Here is a 14,323-nt window from a genome sequence, read left to right on the forward strand (position 1 = left end):
TGGTCACCTATTAGTACTGCTTAATGCTCAAGCATTCCACTGTGTTAATATTTGTCTCCTTCTGGTAGGTCACTTGGAAAAAAAAAAAATCTCCCTCCTATCCATTTCCTTCAGGCAGTGTTTATCACACACTGTTTTCATTGTTTTGTTATGCTTCCTATCAGGCACTGTCCATGAAGCTTTTTCAAACCCACTCCCATGCAGTGCTGGCTCGAGGGAGCAGGCACCCTAAGACAGCTTGACTCTCAGCTCACAGCTGTGGCCAGCAAAAGCTCAAGTGCACAGTGGACAAATCCTGTTTCACTAACGGCTTCCTTGTGTACATACACATTGAAAGGGAAAGGATGAGACCACATAGCAACCACTTGGAGATTGCCACAGTAAAGTAGAAAGCAGCAAAGGGACAACAGCTCCAGTGCTCGGGTAGTCCTCCAGCGTACACCACCTGCAGCTTGGGACCAGGCGCTGCTCTCTCAGAGGCAGCAAAACATGGCAAAAGTTGTCCACAATGCTCAGAGCGAAAACTGACAGCTTCCCACAGGTAGAGGAAAAACCAGGGGGCCATGGGGGTTTCCATCTCTCTGACCAACCTGGCTTTGCTTGCCTGAGACCTTGAAGAGGCAGAAGCTGGAGTCCCTCCTGCCCAGCTCAACCCCCACCCTGCACACAACATTGTCCTGGCCAATACATATGGCATTTTCTACAGACTGCAAATATAGGCCTATAAAGCTTTTATTACTGTGAATTTGGGGCAACTGCATTATCTACGAGAAAGCTATGCAGTTCAGCCTGTGCAAGCAATAATAAAATCTGATGGCAACCATCATTCTCACATACACTGCAAGGCCTTGTTGTGTTCATCTATGCCCACATTAAGTCTTTCTCTGCCTTATCTCTTCTTTATACACAGGCCTGATCCTGCGAAGTGCTAAACGTCCTGCACACACAGTGACTTCAGGGAGAGTTCATGGTGTTCAAAGCCTTATTAGCCCAAGCTCTATCTGTAGGGGGTGACAAGATCCCCAATGACATCAATCAGCACACTTTAATTAGAGTTTGAGGAGCTATGCTGATTTTTTGGTAGCTGAGGATCCAGCTCTGCACTTCATAACCTTCAGTACATCCATCATCAAACCCATGCTGAATTCTTTGTTCACCACAGGACTGATTCTGCAGCCCCATAAATGCTTCCTCTGTCCCTCTGTCCTTTCTTGCAAACAGTTTCCCTCTCCATATATAACCCCCTTTTAATCAACAGGAACAGCGTGTCTAGCAAGACTGCTGTGTAAGGCCTGTTTTAGGAGATCCCAAGCTCCCTCATGCTCAGGCATCCCTGCAGCTGTCTGTGGATTCCAGATTAAACACACAGGTTTATATGTCTGCCGAGACCATGTTATTAACTCCGCCTTTTACAGTGCCCTTTGATGCCATTAATTATTCTTTACTAGTTGTTAATTGTTTTTCCTGGACATCTAGTTTCTGAATCACTTCTTAGGAAAAAAGTGAAAATAAGCAAACAAAACCAACCTCCCAGTTTGCCAAACATAACAGAAAAAGCACTCTGGGAAGTCAGATCCAGCCCAAACAGCTCAGACCCCCAAGCCTCCAGCCTCACATGGCCCAAACCTCAGTCTCCAGCTGCAGGGCTCTCTCTGCCACACTTCTGCCTATTTACAAACCAGGAAATTGCTCTGCTCTCCCAGCATGGTTTAAAAGGAAAGCGAGGCCACCCTGACACAGAAAAACAAGCAGCCTTTTAACCAAAGTCAAGGTCAGCTTGAAAGGCAGCTGGTTCTTGCTTTCAAGCTATATCAGGTAAATTAAGAACCATCCAGCGTATCATCCTATGTGTCCGAAGCAGCATCTTACAACCTCACAGTCAGCAGAGGCAGCTCTTGCTCCTGAAACGCAGTGCTATGGGGGCTCAGGATGATGCTTGATTTTAAGTGCAAGGAAGCATGAGACCCATACCACTAGGCAGGAAAAGGAGGTGACTATGTACTAGAGAGGAAGAGAAGGGCTCTTACTTGCAGTCATGTTTTTCGATTTCAAAGTGAGGGTTGAAGTTGAGAATTATCTTCTGGTTGGATTCAGGAGCGTAGATGACCCACTCACAGTTCTGGTGGGAGGGGTAGTCATTGGGGTACCCTGGGGAAGTGATGTACCCGGCATCCTTGGAGTTCAGGCGACCCCCGCATGGCTGAGCTGCAGAGACACAGAAGAGAATAAGGCATTGAAACAGGTTCTGGGCATCAGCTGCACACAGCAGGTCCCACCAGACCACTGATAGGGGTGGTCTGATAAAGACCATTCTCCAGGCCATTGACATCCCTTTGGTACTCTAATATTTGATATTAATCTCTGGGCAAGAACAATTATTCTACAGAACAAACATATGCCTTTCCCCTCCACCTCCTGCCACACTTACATACCACATTTCACACAGACCAGAAAAGAGAAATGAATGCTCTTGCCAAGGCAATTACTGAGTCATAAAGTAAGAGACAGATTGATATCAGATCATCTGGAGCTGCCTCATTTTATCCCTTCTTTTGCCTCCTTTGCAAGCTGCTCTGTGGCAGTCTCCCACAGCTGCCTCGGGAGACACCAGAATTTGGACACGACAAATTCGATCCAGCTGCAGGAGGGCAGAAAGCTTTGCTGCTCCCAGGGAAGGAAACTGAGGCACATCAGGGATGATGGTGAGCCCAGGCCCACTCACGTTGTGTGGCAGAGCTAGGGACAGCATCTGTCCCTCCTGGTCCCAGCCTGCAGCCCCATGACAGCCCCTCTCCACTTGCTGTGCTCTCCCTCCCCAACCCGCCTGCCTCAACAAACCCATCTCAGCAGACTGGCCTCCTGAAACCTTGCAAGCAAATCCAGCCATTGGAACTGCAGACACAGATAATCAGCAGTGGTGGTTTTGTGGGACTAGCCCACAAATGGCTGGCAATGGCTGCGTGGTGAGCAGAGGAAGCTCTCTCAGCTTTGGGCTAAAACAGGCTCTAGAGGGTGATTTCATAATCAAAAAAACATTTAATCTCATGAACACTGCAAATCAAATTTATTACTATATTATTTGCTGAGAGGAAAATCTGCATCATGGGGTCACTTGATAACGCACTACAAATCCCAACAAAGCCCCTTTTACCATGGGGCTCCCATTGCATGTGTCCTGCTGGCCCCCCTCCCCTGCCACCACCCTGCCCCAGCACCACAGCCCTGCAGGCTCAAGGGCTGCCCACAGAAGACAGCATTGCCTCTTCACACCCAGCACAACAGGCAAAACCCACCAAAATGGGCAAAACCTCCAAAAAAACCTAAGTCCCTCCATAGAGCAGGCTGGCAGGCATACAGGTTGACCCTGGTCCTGCGTTCTGGAAAGTCTTTCCCCTCCCTGACAATAAGTAATGGGGTATAATATGGGATGCAAACCCTCGTGGGTTGTCTGCACTGTGAGTCTGTCCCCACAGCTTCCCCACAGCCCCGGAGGACTCAGGATGCACAGAGGGTGTGAGTGGGTGTTCCTGAGGCCCACATATGCATGCCCTCAGATGGAACCCGAGGCACTTCCCAAACCCCCAGGGGAGTCAAGGCACAGAGAAGCTTCACTCTTGGCGTAGGAGAGTAACCACACAATCCAGACCCCATCAGCTCTGTGAGCCAAGGGTCTCCACAACACTCCCCACTGCCTTGGTCCTCCAGGATGTTCCTGTCCTTTCACAGCAGCACTCACTGCAAAGCCCCAGAATGACCCTGGAAAAGCAGAGCAGTGCAGACTCATATGGGCTCAACCCCATGCTGCGAGTCTGGCTCTGTTCCTCTGCCATGGGGTGTGACAGGCCCCAGGGGTGTCCCCTGGCAGGCTGTCACAAGTCCACCCACTCTCAGTAGGGACATCCCAGCCTGCCTTCAGACTGCCTCTTGCCAGAGCCAAGGCAAGCAGCAGGAGTGAGGCAGGACCCCTCAGCGGTAACGCTTCCTCAAAAAAAAAAAGCACTTTGAATAAACAACCTGCTGCCTGTACGCTGCCTGCAGAAAATGCACGTGTCCTGTGTGAAAAAAAGGGCAACAGGAGGGCCCTCCATGGGGCAGCAAGGCTTCCTTTGACATGAAAAAGCACTGTCTCAGTTTTCCCCATGTTTTTCATGCCCTCTAACACACTCATTCTTCAAAATAACTTTCTTCTCACACACCCAAAGGCAGCTCTGCAGCCTTCCCTTTTTTCTTAAAATAATCCTGCAAGTATCCTGAAAAATATGAGAGGAAAAATCACAACACTGCCACGATGAGCTGAGAATACCAAAAAACATCTGGTTTTGTTCCACAGGAGAGCTTGCTCAATACACAAACATTTACAAACCTACGTTCTTGCACAAATCGCTTCTCTCAGCAAGGCATATTTGCCCACACGTGTCTGTGTGGGTTTGGAGGGAGAGAGAGAAAGAGACATTCACATGGAAAGAAGAAATTCACGGACTTGTTGACATCAATGTACAAATAGACGTGTAATTCACACTTCACTCATGTGCGCACTTTCACACCTTCTCATAAAAATTCACACCTCGTTTGCACACATGTCCACCCCCTCCAGCAAAGAAAAATATTCAAGCTGCAGATTATTTTTCTTGGAAAGGGCAAAGTCTCGAAACAATGAAAATACAGTCAATCCTTCCACACCTCATCATCCCCTCCCCGTCTCTCCAGCTTTCACACACATGCTACCCGCTAGGCTGATACCACCAACATCACCCCCCATTCAGAAACTGCTAGCCCCTTACTCACACTGGATACCGTGAATACCCTGTGAGCCCTTGCAACTCAACCAGTTGGAGGGGAACTGCCATGTTAACAGAGGTGTCAGGCTCCAGCTTGCTCTAGCTCTTCCCTAACAAATGAACTCAGGAGCAGAAACAGAGTTTTACACTGACCTTGAAACTTCTCCCTTACCCTACAAGGCCATCACAGTGCAGCAGGACCAAGCTAAGGAAAACCCTAGGCTTGATCCTAATTTCAGGTCAGCTTGGTGCCCAAATCAAAGCATTGGTGCCAGTGAGGAACAGCCTGAGTGAGAGAGGCTAGAGCCCAGCTCTCTGGAACTGAGATCACTCCAGCAAAATGGGACAAGAAGGTGAAACCATTGAGTGAATAGGAGCACCAGCCGCACCCCTCAGGTGTTCAGATACCACCAGGAATATGTCACCATCTTTCTGCAGCAGGGAAAGTCTCTCACCAGCAGGAAAGCTTATCTGTGTCACTGAGAGGAACAGATTTGGTCCTCTCATTCATCCTTCCACAGGAAGATCCAGAGAAATGAAAGGGGCTACTTTAGTACAGCACAATAGCATACTGGGGAAGCCAGGGCTTCTTAGAATTATCTGAAGAGGCAAAATGACTTTAATATCTCTGTAATTGTTCTCTCAGGCCTTTCCTCTTTTGACTAACTGGTATCCAGCAGATGAACACTTGCAACAACAACAACAAAAAAATCTATCACCATGCCCACTGATGGGCAAAGGGTTTGCCTCAACAGTAATGCCAACCACTGTCTTTCTGTATAAAATATAGCCTATTTAGTACACAGTAGAGAGTGAGTGCCATGGCTACTGCTCCGACTGTATGCTCTGGAAGCAAGACATGCTCCATAGCTAATGGGCTCTGGCAGCTTTTGCCAGCCCTGAATTCACTTAATAAAATTAAAATTAAATTCTGAAGTACAAGCCAAGCCTGCCAGGTGCGTGGGACATCCCATTGCTCAGTAAGCAAAATGTAGGCACTGAAAGCAAACTGTTGGGGCCCCTGCCAGTCCGCAAGGTGGAGTGACCAGTGGAGTTCTATGCCAATGGCAAGGCCACAGGAGAGCAGCAGGGCTCCTCAGTGGAGGCTATGGAGGTTGACACTCCCAGGCAGTGGTGTAGCAGGCTATGTTCAGGATGGAAGATCTGCAGATCCCCTCCTTTGTTAAGGATCACCACATAACCCACATTATCCCTGCAACCCTCTCCTTGCAGGACCATTTCAACAGGATAACTACACCAGATGATGACGACCAAGCCACAGGGATGGGAAAAGAAGACCTGGAGAAGTTCACAAGGGGTGGACTCCTGCAAATGCTGCAGTGTACAGTGGGCAACTCCAAAGTTTCCGATGGAGAAGGGTATCAGCAGTCGAGTTCCTCAACCTTTGCAAGGGGCAGACACCTCTTTCTCTGCCCTAAACTGCTGAAGACACCCAGGTTGATGAAGTCTCCTCCTGCCTCCCCTAGGCAGCAACAAGCAATCATCACTCAGGGGACCCAAAAAATAACAGCCAGGTCCCAAGAACCTTCACCCACACTTGGGTTTTTTAGCTCTGCAGCTCATCAGGTGCATGCTGAAACCTTAGGTTGGGAGCAGGGCATTCTCCTACTTGAATTTCCTGCTGATTAAACCCCTCTGGATTTTCCTCACCCCAGGAGAGCAGGGTTCACTGTTATTGTTGGACCTTCCACACAGAAACTAAAGCCAACACTGCCTGTAACAAAAATAATCATCACCAGAGAGGTCTGTTTCACAACAAACACACATACTACAGCCTCTCAGAGCTTGTAGTGTCCAGCACAAACCTATCACATGTTTTAATCTGCTGAGTTCAGTTTACTTTGGGATGTCATTCAGGGCTGTGCACAAAACTTAAGGTATTCTGGATGCCTTAGCAGTAAGCAGCAGCATCACTGCGCTACTTGAAAAGAGCAGCCTTCGAGGGTAGCAAAGGAGCAAAGGAGAGAGATCCTGGGAGTTACACAGCACGGGAATTCCACAGCAGGCAGATGCACCACCTAACCTTGTCACTTCTCTTCCTCACGAGGCCCTCCAGCCCAGCTTCACATTCTCATTCAACCACTGCACAAGATTTCCGTGTCCCAGGATTCAGCAGTGGGCAGAGGAGATTTGCCCTGCCAACCCTCCAACAGCAAAGCAAAATATGGGTCCTGGCAAGCACGACCCACTGCTCTCAGAGCTGCTGAACTTGGCTTGAGCCCTTGTGCAGGAAACCCTGTGTTTCAGTCCAGTTAGAGTAAAACAGCTCTTCAAGAGGCAGAGTTTTTCAAGGTCCATGTGTGTCCAAGCACTTTGCCAAATCCCAGTATGGAGGAGACAAACAGACCTCTTCTGCCAAGGATTCATCACCATTAATGTTTATCCTGCCTCATTCCCTGAGCTCTGACCCTGGCTGGGCACAGCTAATGTGGCAGAGGCTCTCACCTAAACTACACGGCACAACTTTTGCATGAGGCATACAACTTTTGTATGAGCCCTTGGATATAAATGATACCGCTTAGCACTTGGCCAAGGAGAGAGAGACAGTGCAGAGGAAGCTAATGAGATTAGTTATTTTATCCTCAGTAGCATACATCATTTTAGCAGAAGCGTGTTTGCTTTGGATTGTAAGATAAAGCTTCAAAGGCTTCCTGAACAAATTAATGGACAAACACACCCAAACAACACAAAGCACTTACACGCACATTTCATTCCAGAACACTACCCACATCCACATCTTAGGATTTCACACAACCAGAGAAAGTCCCCTGAGCATTTCATTGAGTACTTTTACCAGTTTAACTAAAATTTCAATTAAAAGTAGAGGCACGGCAAAGCAGAACTTAAAGACTCCTTTTGTGATTTGAACTAGGATTTTGTTCAGCTCGAAGTGTCTCAAGCCTGTCACGAGACAAGCTCATAAAAACACTGACTGGGCTTAAGCAAGAAAGGAACGCGCCAATCCATTAGTTGAGGAATGCAACCGTTTGACTGCTTCCTAAGGCAACTGGGAAGGGATGCAATATATTCATTTTATAGTGCTGGACAGCAGCGAGAGGGGAATGCCGAAAAGCTCACCAAATGGAACATTTTAGCTGTGAACCTTCGCAAAATGGAACATTTTAAATTATTTTTAAAGAAGAGAGTGTTAAAGCAGGGAAGAGAGAGGAGGAGATTTGGAGACTTCTGATACCTTCACTTTTTTTGCCATGATAATCCACAAAAGAATTAAGTGGAAACCTGAAATAGAGACCTACTCAAGCTTCACCGTGGAAAATGAGAGGGCCAAATCCTGCATGCAAATCCAGGTAATTCGCTTTGAAATCACCGGAGTTCAGCTGATTTCCACCCCTGCGGTTCTGGACAGCCTTCCAGGGGCTGACATCACCTTGTACCACTTGAACCAGTGACAACCTTGACCTTTAAATGTCCATCCTGTCCACCCCTTCTCTTCTATCTTTGATGAGATTTTATATCCTGTTTTTACATGGTGCCACCTTCACTAACTTTGTTATTTGTCATCTTATATCACAGACAAATGCAATTCCAATAGGGCAGCCACCTTAATAGTGTTAGCCTTATATAGATACATGTGCACACAATTCTCCCAGCTTGCCTGCGAATGTAATTGGTGGGTCTAGAATTACAACTTCTGGCTGCTCCAGTAATCACTGCAGAGAGCATGCAAGTGTGTGCGTGCATATGCAAGGGAGGAGGATAACTGCATTTTGAACTTGGAGAAATCCTTCCTGCCTCTCCTGCCTCAGTGTTAAGCTCCCCAGGGTTTGAACTCTCATGGAAACACACGGCCATCTCCCAGGAATAGGTGGCAGCTTTAGGAGACCTTCAAGCTGCAGGTCAGGCAGTTTCTGAAGAAAACTCGCCAATACTGCGGGCAGCGAAGCAGATTCAGGGAAGCTTGAAGGCTTCCTGCATGGCAGTCTGCCACCCTACCTTATAGGATACATTACGAAAAAAATATGAAGATGAAACAGTTTGCTGAGCCATCCCTGTGAATGCTGCCAATAACAGACTGGTTTGAGGGCCGTGGAGACAAGAGACATTTCTAGTAGCACACATGAAAAAAAGATGCACCTAGGATTCCTCTCTAAAGAGCTTCAGGCTTGATGAAAGGTGTTCAATGCCTCTGAAATACTAATTAGTATTATTATTACAAAAATTCTAAGAAGAAAAAAAGCTTCTCTCATCTCTCATCTCTCCCCACACCCTCACAGCTTCCTCACTTTGAGTCATCTGTCAGGGTCCTGACATTCATCCACTCTGAAACTGAATCCTGCTTTTCCCCACCAGGCAGTGGCAGTTTACTCCTGCCTCTTCCCAAGGCAGCTGGCAGAGCCTCTCTGAATCCCACAACACTCCTAGCCTGGCCCTCCCTCCCAGGGGCCCTGTTGGAGCCTCAGAGCAAGAAACAGTGCCTTGGTTGCAGTCAGCCCCACGGATGGGACAGGAGGGGAAGCAGCACCTTCGGAGCCCCCTGGGGAGAGTCCCACCGCAGCTCCCTCCACGCACGCTGCTGAGCAGCAGTGGCTTCAGCCTTTTGACAGCTTGCTCAAATCCAGCTACTGCTGAGCCTCACTACTAGCACCGAACTTATTGCATATTCTGGCAAGTGCACATTCTGGCAAGTGTTTTAAACACATTGTTACCTGCCGAGCACATATTCATCAGTAAAACAGAAAGAGAGGAAAGTAGGAACAAACTTGGGGGTGCGCATGAGGGAGAAAGTTGCTGAGGGGCTCTGGGCGTGTCAGGGAGAGTGCAGGGAAGGGAAAGATGCAGAACCGTGTGTGTGTGGCAGGCAATAAGGCAGTTTCCCCCAACTGGAGGGCCTCTGTGTGAAAGAGGAGAGGTAGAGATCTGTAAGCCTGTGAAGAGAGAGAAGAAACCAGGGAGACTGTGTGTATGCGTCTACATGCACAAGGGACTAGAGTTTTCCTCCCTCCTCTTCTCACACACATCCTTTAAAAACCAGGGCCCAAAGGAGCCTTTCAACAAAACGTAAGTGGAGTAAAAGGACAGCGTCCTTTTGGCTTCACCATCTGCCTAGGAGAGACATAGAGAAAGGCAGCTGTTCAAGCCCTACACAGACAGCACTTCACAGCTAGGGGTGACCCACTAGAACAGCTGGGCAGATGTTCTGCCTTTGTCTCAAATACACGGAGAGAAATGAGGGCAGGTTTCAAAGACCTGGAGCCCAGCTCTTCATCTCTGGAACCCTTTTTCTTTGACTCGTCAAGTACGAAGAGAGAGGAAGAAGCATTCAGACAAAAAGTCCCTACAGCCATCCAGCCCTGCAAGTAATACTTCAGGCTGTTCTGTATGCCAACTTGCTGTTTGTACCCCCTTTCCTGACCTGTTTGGGAAGAGGCTGAGCCCCCGCCCCCCAGCATTACCCTAGCTGTCCTCCCCAATGCATTTCATGGGCTACACTTGCACATAGAAAGGGTTACAGATCCAAGTTGCAATTCCAAGTGTTTGGCCCTGTGCCTGCCGACCTCGTGTTGACAAACCTCTCTGTGTCTACTCCTGTGTCTTTTTACTGCACAAGCATCAAACCTGGCTCAGGATCTGGCCTTCTGAGATTGCGATTTGGCTCAGACAGGGAGCAGGCTGACCCTTTGATTCTGAGTGTGATTAAAACCACGCTACTGTAGCGCTAAGCCGTGTGCAACACTGTTAGCAACAGCTCTGATTTATGTTGTTGCTAGTATTGCGGTTTCCACCAGGGTGTAGACAGGGATTTCGAAAATAGCCCAGCTACCTCTTTGTCTGTGTGTGTATTATAATTAGAAATGTGTCAAAGGGCTGTTACAGAGTGAGGATAGAGCTGGAAACGTTCACACCCCACTTCTGCCCCCATCTCTGTGCTGACACCATCAGTCCCAGCTTGGGTGTGTGCAGGCACATCAGCTCTGCACACTTCCCGGATTAGACAACTGTATTCCTGAGACCCCATGGGGACATAGTGGTGGTGACTTCACCACACAATGGAGAGCAAGTTTAGCAGCTTCCAGTTTGCTCTCAGGCTGCTGCAATCTGCCCCAACCATCATGGCTAAATGACAACTTTTTTCTATTTCGATTTCAGATAGGATCACGGGTCTCAGATGTAGACGATTTATTTTCCTAGCACAGCTGGTCTGTCAGAGGTCACATAATTTGGCAGCAGTCCCAGTGCTTAAAAATTAATTTTTCCTTATTAATACAACTGGGGGTCCCACAGGATAGGATCCCAGCCTTATCTGAACCTGACAGCTTCCTAAACCCCATGAAGGATGCTTTCTCCTCTCAGGCTATCTGCAGTACAAGGCCACCATGTCCTGGAGCCTGGCGGCACTGGAGGTTTCTGCTAGGAAACCAACCCACCCCCTGCCTGGAGCAGCATGCTGCCAGGACGGGAAGCGCTGCCTTCTCGGGCCCAGCAAAGCGGGTTGCTTTCTCATTTTAACCTTCTAAGCCTTGTATGAGGTACCAAACAGAGTAGGTACTGGGAAGGAGGCTGGGGGGCAGAAGGAGCACGGCAGGGAGATGAGAAGCACCTCCGTAGAGCCCCCTGGGACCAGTGTGCATGCCTGTCACTCCAGATACCACACACCACGATTTTCTGCAGCAGTAAAATTAGGAAAACAAAATGCACCATCCTAACCTGGGTCAGAGCCCCCCACTGAGCTTGTATCAGTCGTTTTCAGTGATGTTCCTGACAACTATCTGATTCCTAGTCTAAAAAAGCTTTTGTTCCCAGTAAGAGCTGAGTAAACAGCACACGGGCATAAGGCACTACACTCAATGCTTGCGTGGGTGTGTGTGTGCATGTTTGTATGTGTGGCCGTGAGCCTGCTTGGCAGCAATTTGTTTTGGTCCCCCTCCCCACCTTGCTACATCTCCTAAGTAATTACTAAAAATACTAGCTTTTAAGTAAACTATTTGGAAGGTTTCAGAGTGAGCTTTGCTCGGAGCTGCATAAACATCAACTGAACGGCTCAGTACTTGGGTCACTCAAATCTGTTACTTTCTTACTTCATTTCTTTTTACGGGAAAATGAATAACATACAGCCATCCAGCCTTCAGATTTATCTTCCCGGGTCTCCCACCCACTCTCCTCCATGGTTATCTCAGGGTTTGCTTGGCTACATACAAATTGGCAGCTGCCCTGTTTATCTCTTACTGTAGAAATATTGCATGAGGGTTTTTTCCATGTGGATTATCATATTATTGTCTATTAAAAACGTCTCCCCTCTCTACTAACCTCCCTTAGGGAACCTAAAGAGGGACTTTCATAATGGGGGAAGGCTTTCAGATACACCAGACTGAAACATAAATCCATCTACCTCTGGCATGTTTTCCTTCCTAGGCTGGCTAATTTACTGGAGCTGAGTGTAGCCTGATCGAGGTTTGCGTCCCATTACCGCGTACTTTTGCTCGCTGCGCTGGCAACAGTCATTTGACCGGGTTTGCAACCACACAACATCTCGGCAAACAACCGCTGGTGTCAGCCGCAGGGAGACAACTTCCTTGCTGGCTCCAACACCATGTGATGCTCTGCTTAGCCGGGAAAACCCCGCGTTCAAATAAACACTTCTTACAGCGACTGAATGGCCTCAGAGACGTGGTTGGCTCATAAAATCCTGCCCAGTTAGAAGTTCTGATGCCGGACTCACTCCAAGGTATAAGGAGGTGTACGCATAGACAGGGACACACTCGAGCTCAGCAATCAAAGGGATCGCAGCCAGGCTGTCCAGTGCACCCTCAGGAGCCAGCCTCAGGTTACAGCCCGATCTGCCACAGCACAAAACCCACTCCAGTAGACCAGACACTGCAACAAGGGCCACCTGAAAAGACTGTTGCACTCAGCCAGGGCCTCCTAGGACACTGTCCCTTCTCTTCATCCCATTGAGTGCCTATTTGTTTTCCTATTTGAACAAAAGATGGGATTTTTTTTCTTTCCTTTATAACCATAAGGAACGAGGTGATGCCAACGGGCAAGCGAATGTATGTCCGGAACGTCTGTGCTTCGCTGCTGCAGAAGAGAGGGATTTTCTCAAGCAGCAGAGACTCTCCCACTTCCCTTGTCAAGGGGGAGCTGCTGGCCACGGAGCTCCGGGGCAGGAGAAGGCAGAGAGGCAGGAGAAGGCACACCGCACTGCCATCATCTAACACTGCTCGGGTCAGACCGCGGCTCAGGGCCCTGAGCCATGTCCCGAGGCTCCGACTAACGGGAAGGCAAAGCCACAGCTCAGCAGCTGCTGGCTTGGCACCACCGTCCTGCCAGGAAGCTCCTGGGCTGCTGAGCGCAGAACTAGCCCCCAGAGAGCAGTGGACGGCATATCCTTTTCCTCTAGGGACTACTCCAGGTCGGGACCCTGCTGCCCCCATTAGCCAGACACAAAGCCAATGCCCGGGGAGCACAGGGCCCACCTCAGCCTGCTCCTCTCCCGTCCCCATGCCGAATCAACGCAAAGACCGGGGGCTTCATCCCAGCGCCTCCTGACAGCCCAACCTAGCTCTTCAGCGAAGACCAGAAAAAACACACTCGCGCCCCAAAACCTGACACGAAACCGCCTGGTCCCGGGACAGCCCGGCGTTTGCAAACTAAGTGCAGGTCCTGCACGTACTGCGGGCAGCCGTTCCCGGGGGGGGGCTGCCCGAAGGGTGCCACCACCTCTAAGCTTCGCCCGCTCCCAGCGCAGCCCTGCACGGCTCCGGCTGCCTGCTCCCTACCAGATGATTTTGATTTCTCACCTAAAGTTTCCCGAGGTTGCAACCGGGCACGGGGACGCGAACATCCGGATGGGGGTGTCCGGGAAGCGGCTGGTCCCTACTGCTTTCCCACCCTTCCCCGCAGTCCCCCAAAAAAACAGTACGCAACTTTCCAATGCGGCTCCGTCCCCTCGCCCCTTACGCCGGGCGATGGGAGCCGAGCGGCTACGACCGCTGCGTGCTTTACCGGGGGGCTGCGGCATCCCCGCCCCGCCACACGCACGATACCCCTCAAAACCCAAGCTGCGAAAGCTGCGTGGTGCGGCCAATCCTTCATGTATTCCCTAAATTTATTCCCACGCAAAGCGTCTGTGCGTGCGCCCGAGACCGCGCCCGGGCACCCAAAAGTTGGGCGGACGGGGAGGGTTCCCTCGCCCACCCGCGGCTGGGGACATCCCTCGTCCCGGAGGGCGCCTTACCTGTCTCTGCCGTGCCTCCGGCGGCGGGCAAGCACAGCCCTAGAAATCCCCACGCGAGAAGAAACGTATCCATCCTTCGGAACAAATTATATTAAAAAAAAAAACACCACCAAACCCACAACACACGACCCGAGGCTGCGGGGCCGGGCTTCGCCTCCCTACCCCGGGCGCGCCGCGCCGCGCCCCGCGTGGGCGCCCCACTGGCGAGCGGCTCCGGCGGGGCTCAGCGAGGGGCGGCGGCGCTCCCCGGGCCGGGGCTGCGGGGCGGGCGGTGCCGGCGGAGCGCCTCTCCCCTAGGGCGACCCGCGGGGCCGGCGCCTCGGCATCC

The 14,323-nt window shown here is 50.1% G+C and overlaps 1 protein-coding gene across 3 annotated transcripts in view; it reads right to left on the bottom strand.

Annotated features, from left to right (window-relative positions):
- NRP2 (neuropilin 2) overlaps window positions 1-14,317 on the bottom strand; it is an 88,859-nt gene extending 74,542 nt beyond the window's left edge. For all 3 annotated transcript variants that reach the window (XM_027678360.1, XM_027678359.1, XM_027678361.1), the window contains exons 1-2: window positions 13,996-14,317; window positions 2,028-2,205 (exon numbers count right to left, since the gene is read on the bottom strand). In XM_027678360.1, coding sequence (XP_027534161.1) covers window positions 2,028-2,205; window positions 13,996-14,068 — 251 coding nt within the window. In that variant the 5' untranslated portion in view covers window positions 14,069-14,317. The remainder of the gene's footprint in view (window positions 1-2,027; window positions 2,206-13,995) is intronic.
- Window positions 14,318-14,323: the final 6 nt, after the last annotated feature.

The sequence above is a fragment of the Neopelma chrysocephalum genome, unplaced genomic scaffold (assembly GCF_003984885.1).
Source record: "Neopelma chrysocephalum unplaced genomic scaffold, ASM398488v2 Primary Assembly neopelma1_44, whole genome shotgun sequence".
Lineage (NCBI taxonomy): Eukaryota > Metazoa > Chordata > Aves > Passeriformes > Pipridae > Neopelma > Neopelma chrysocephalum.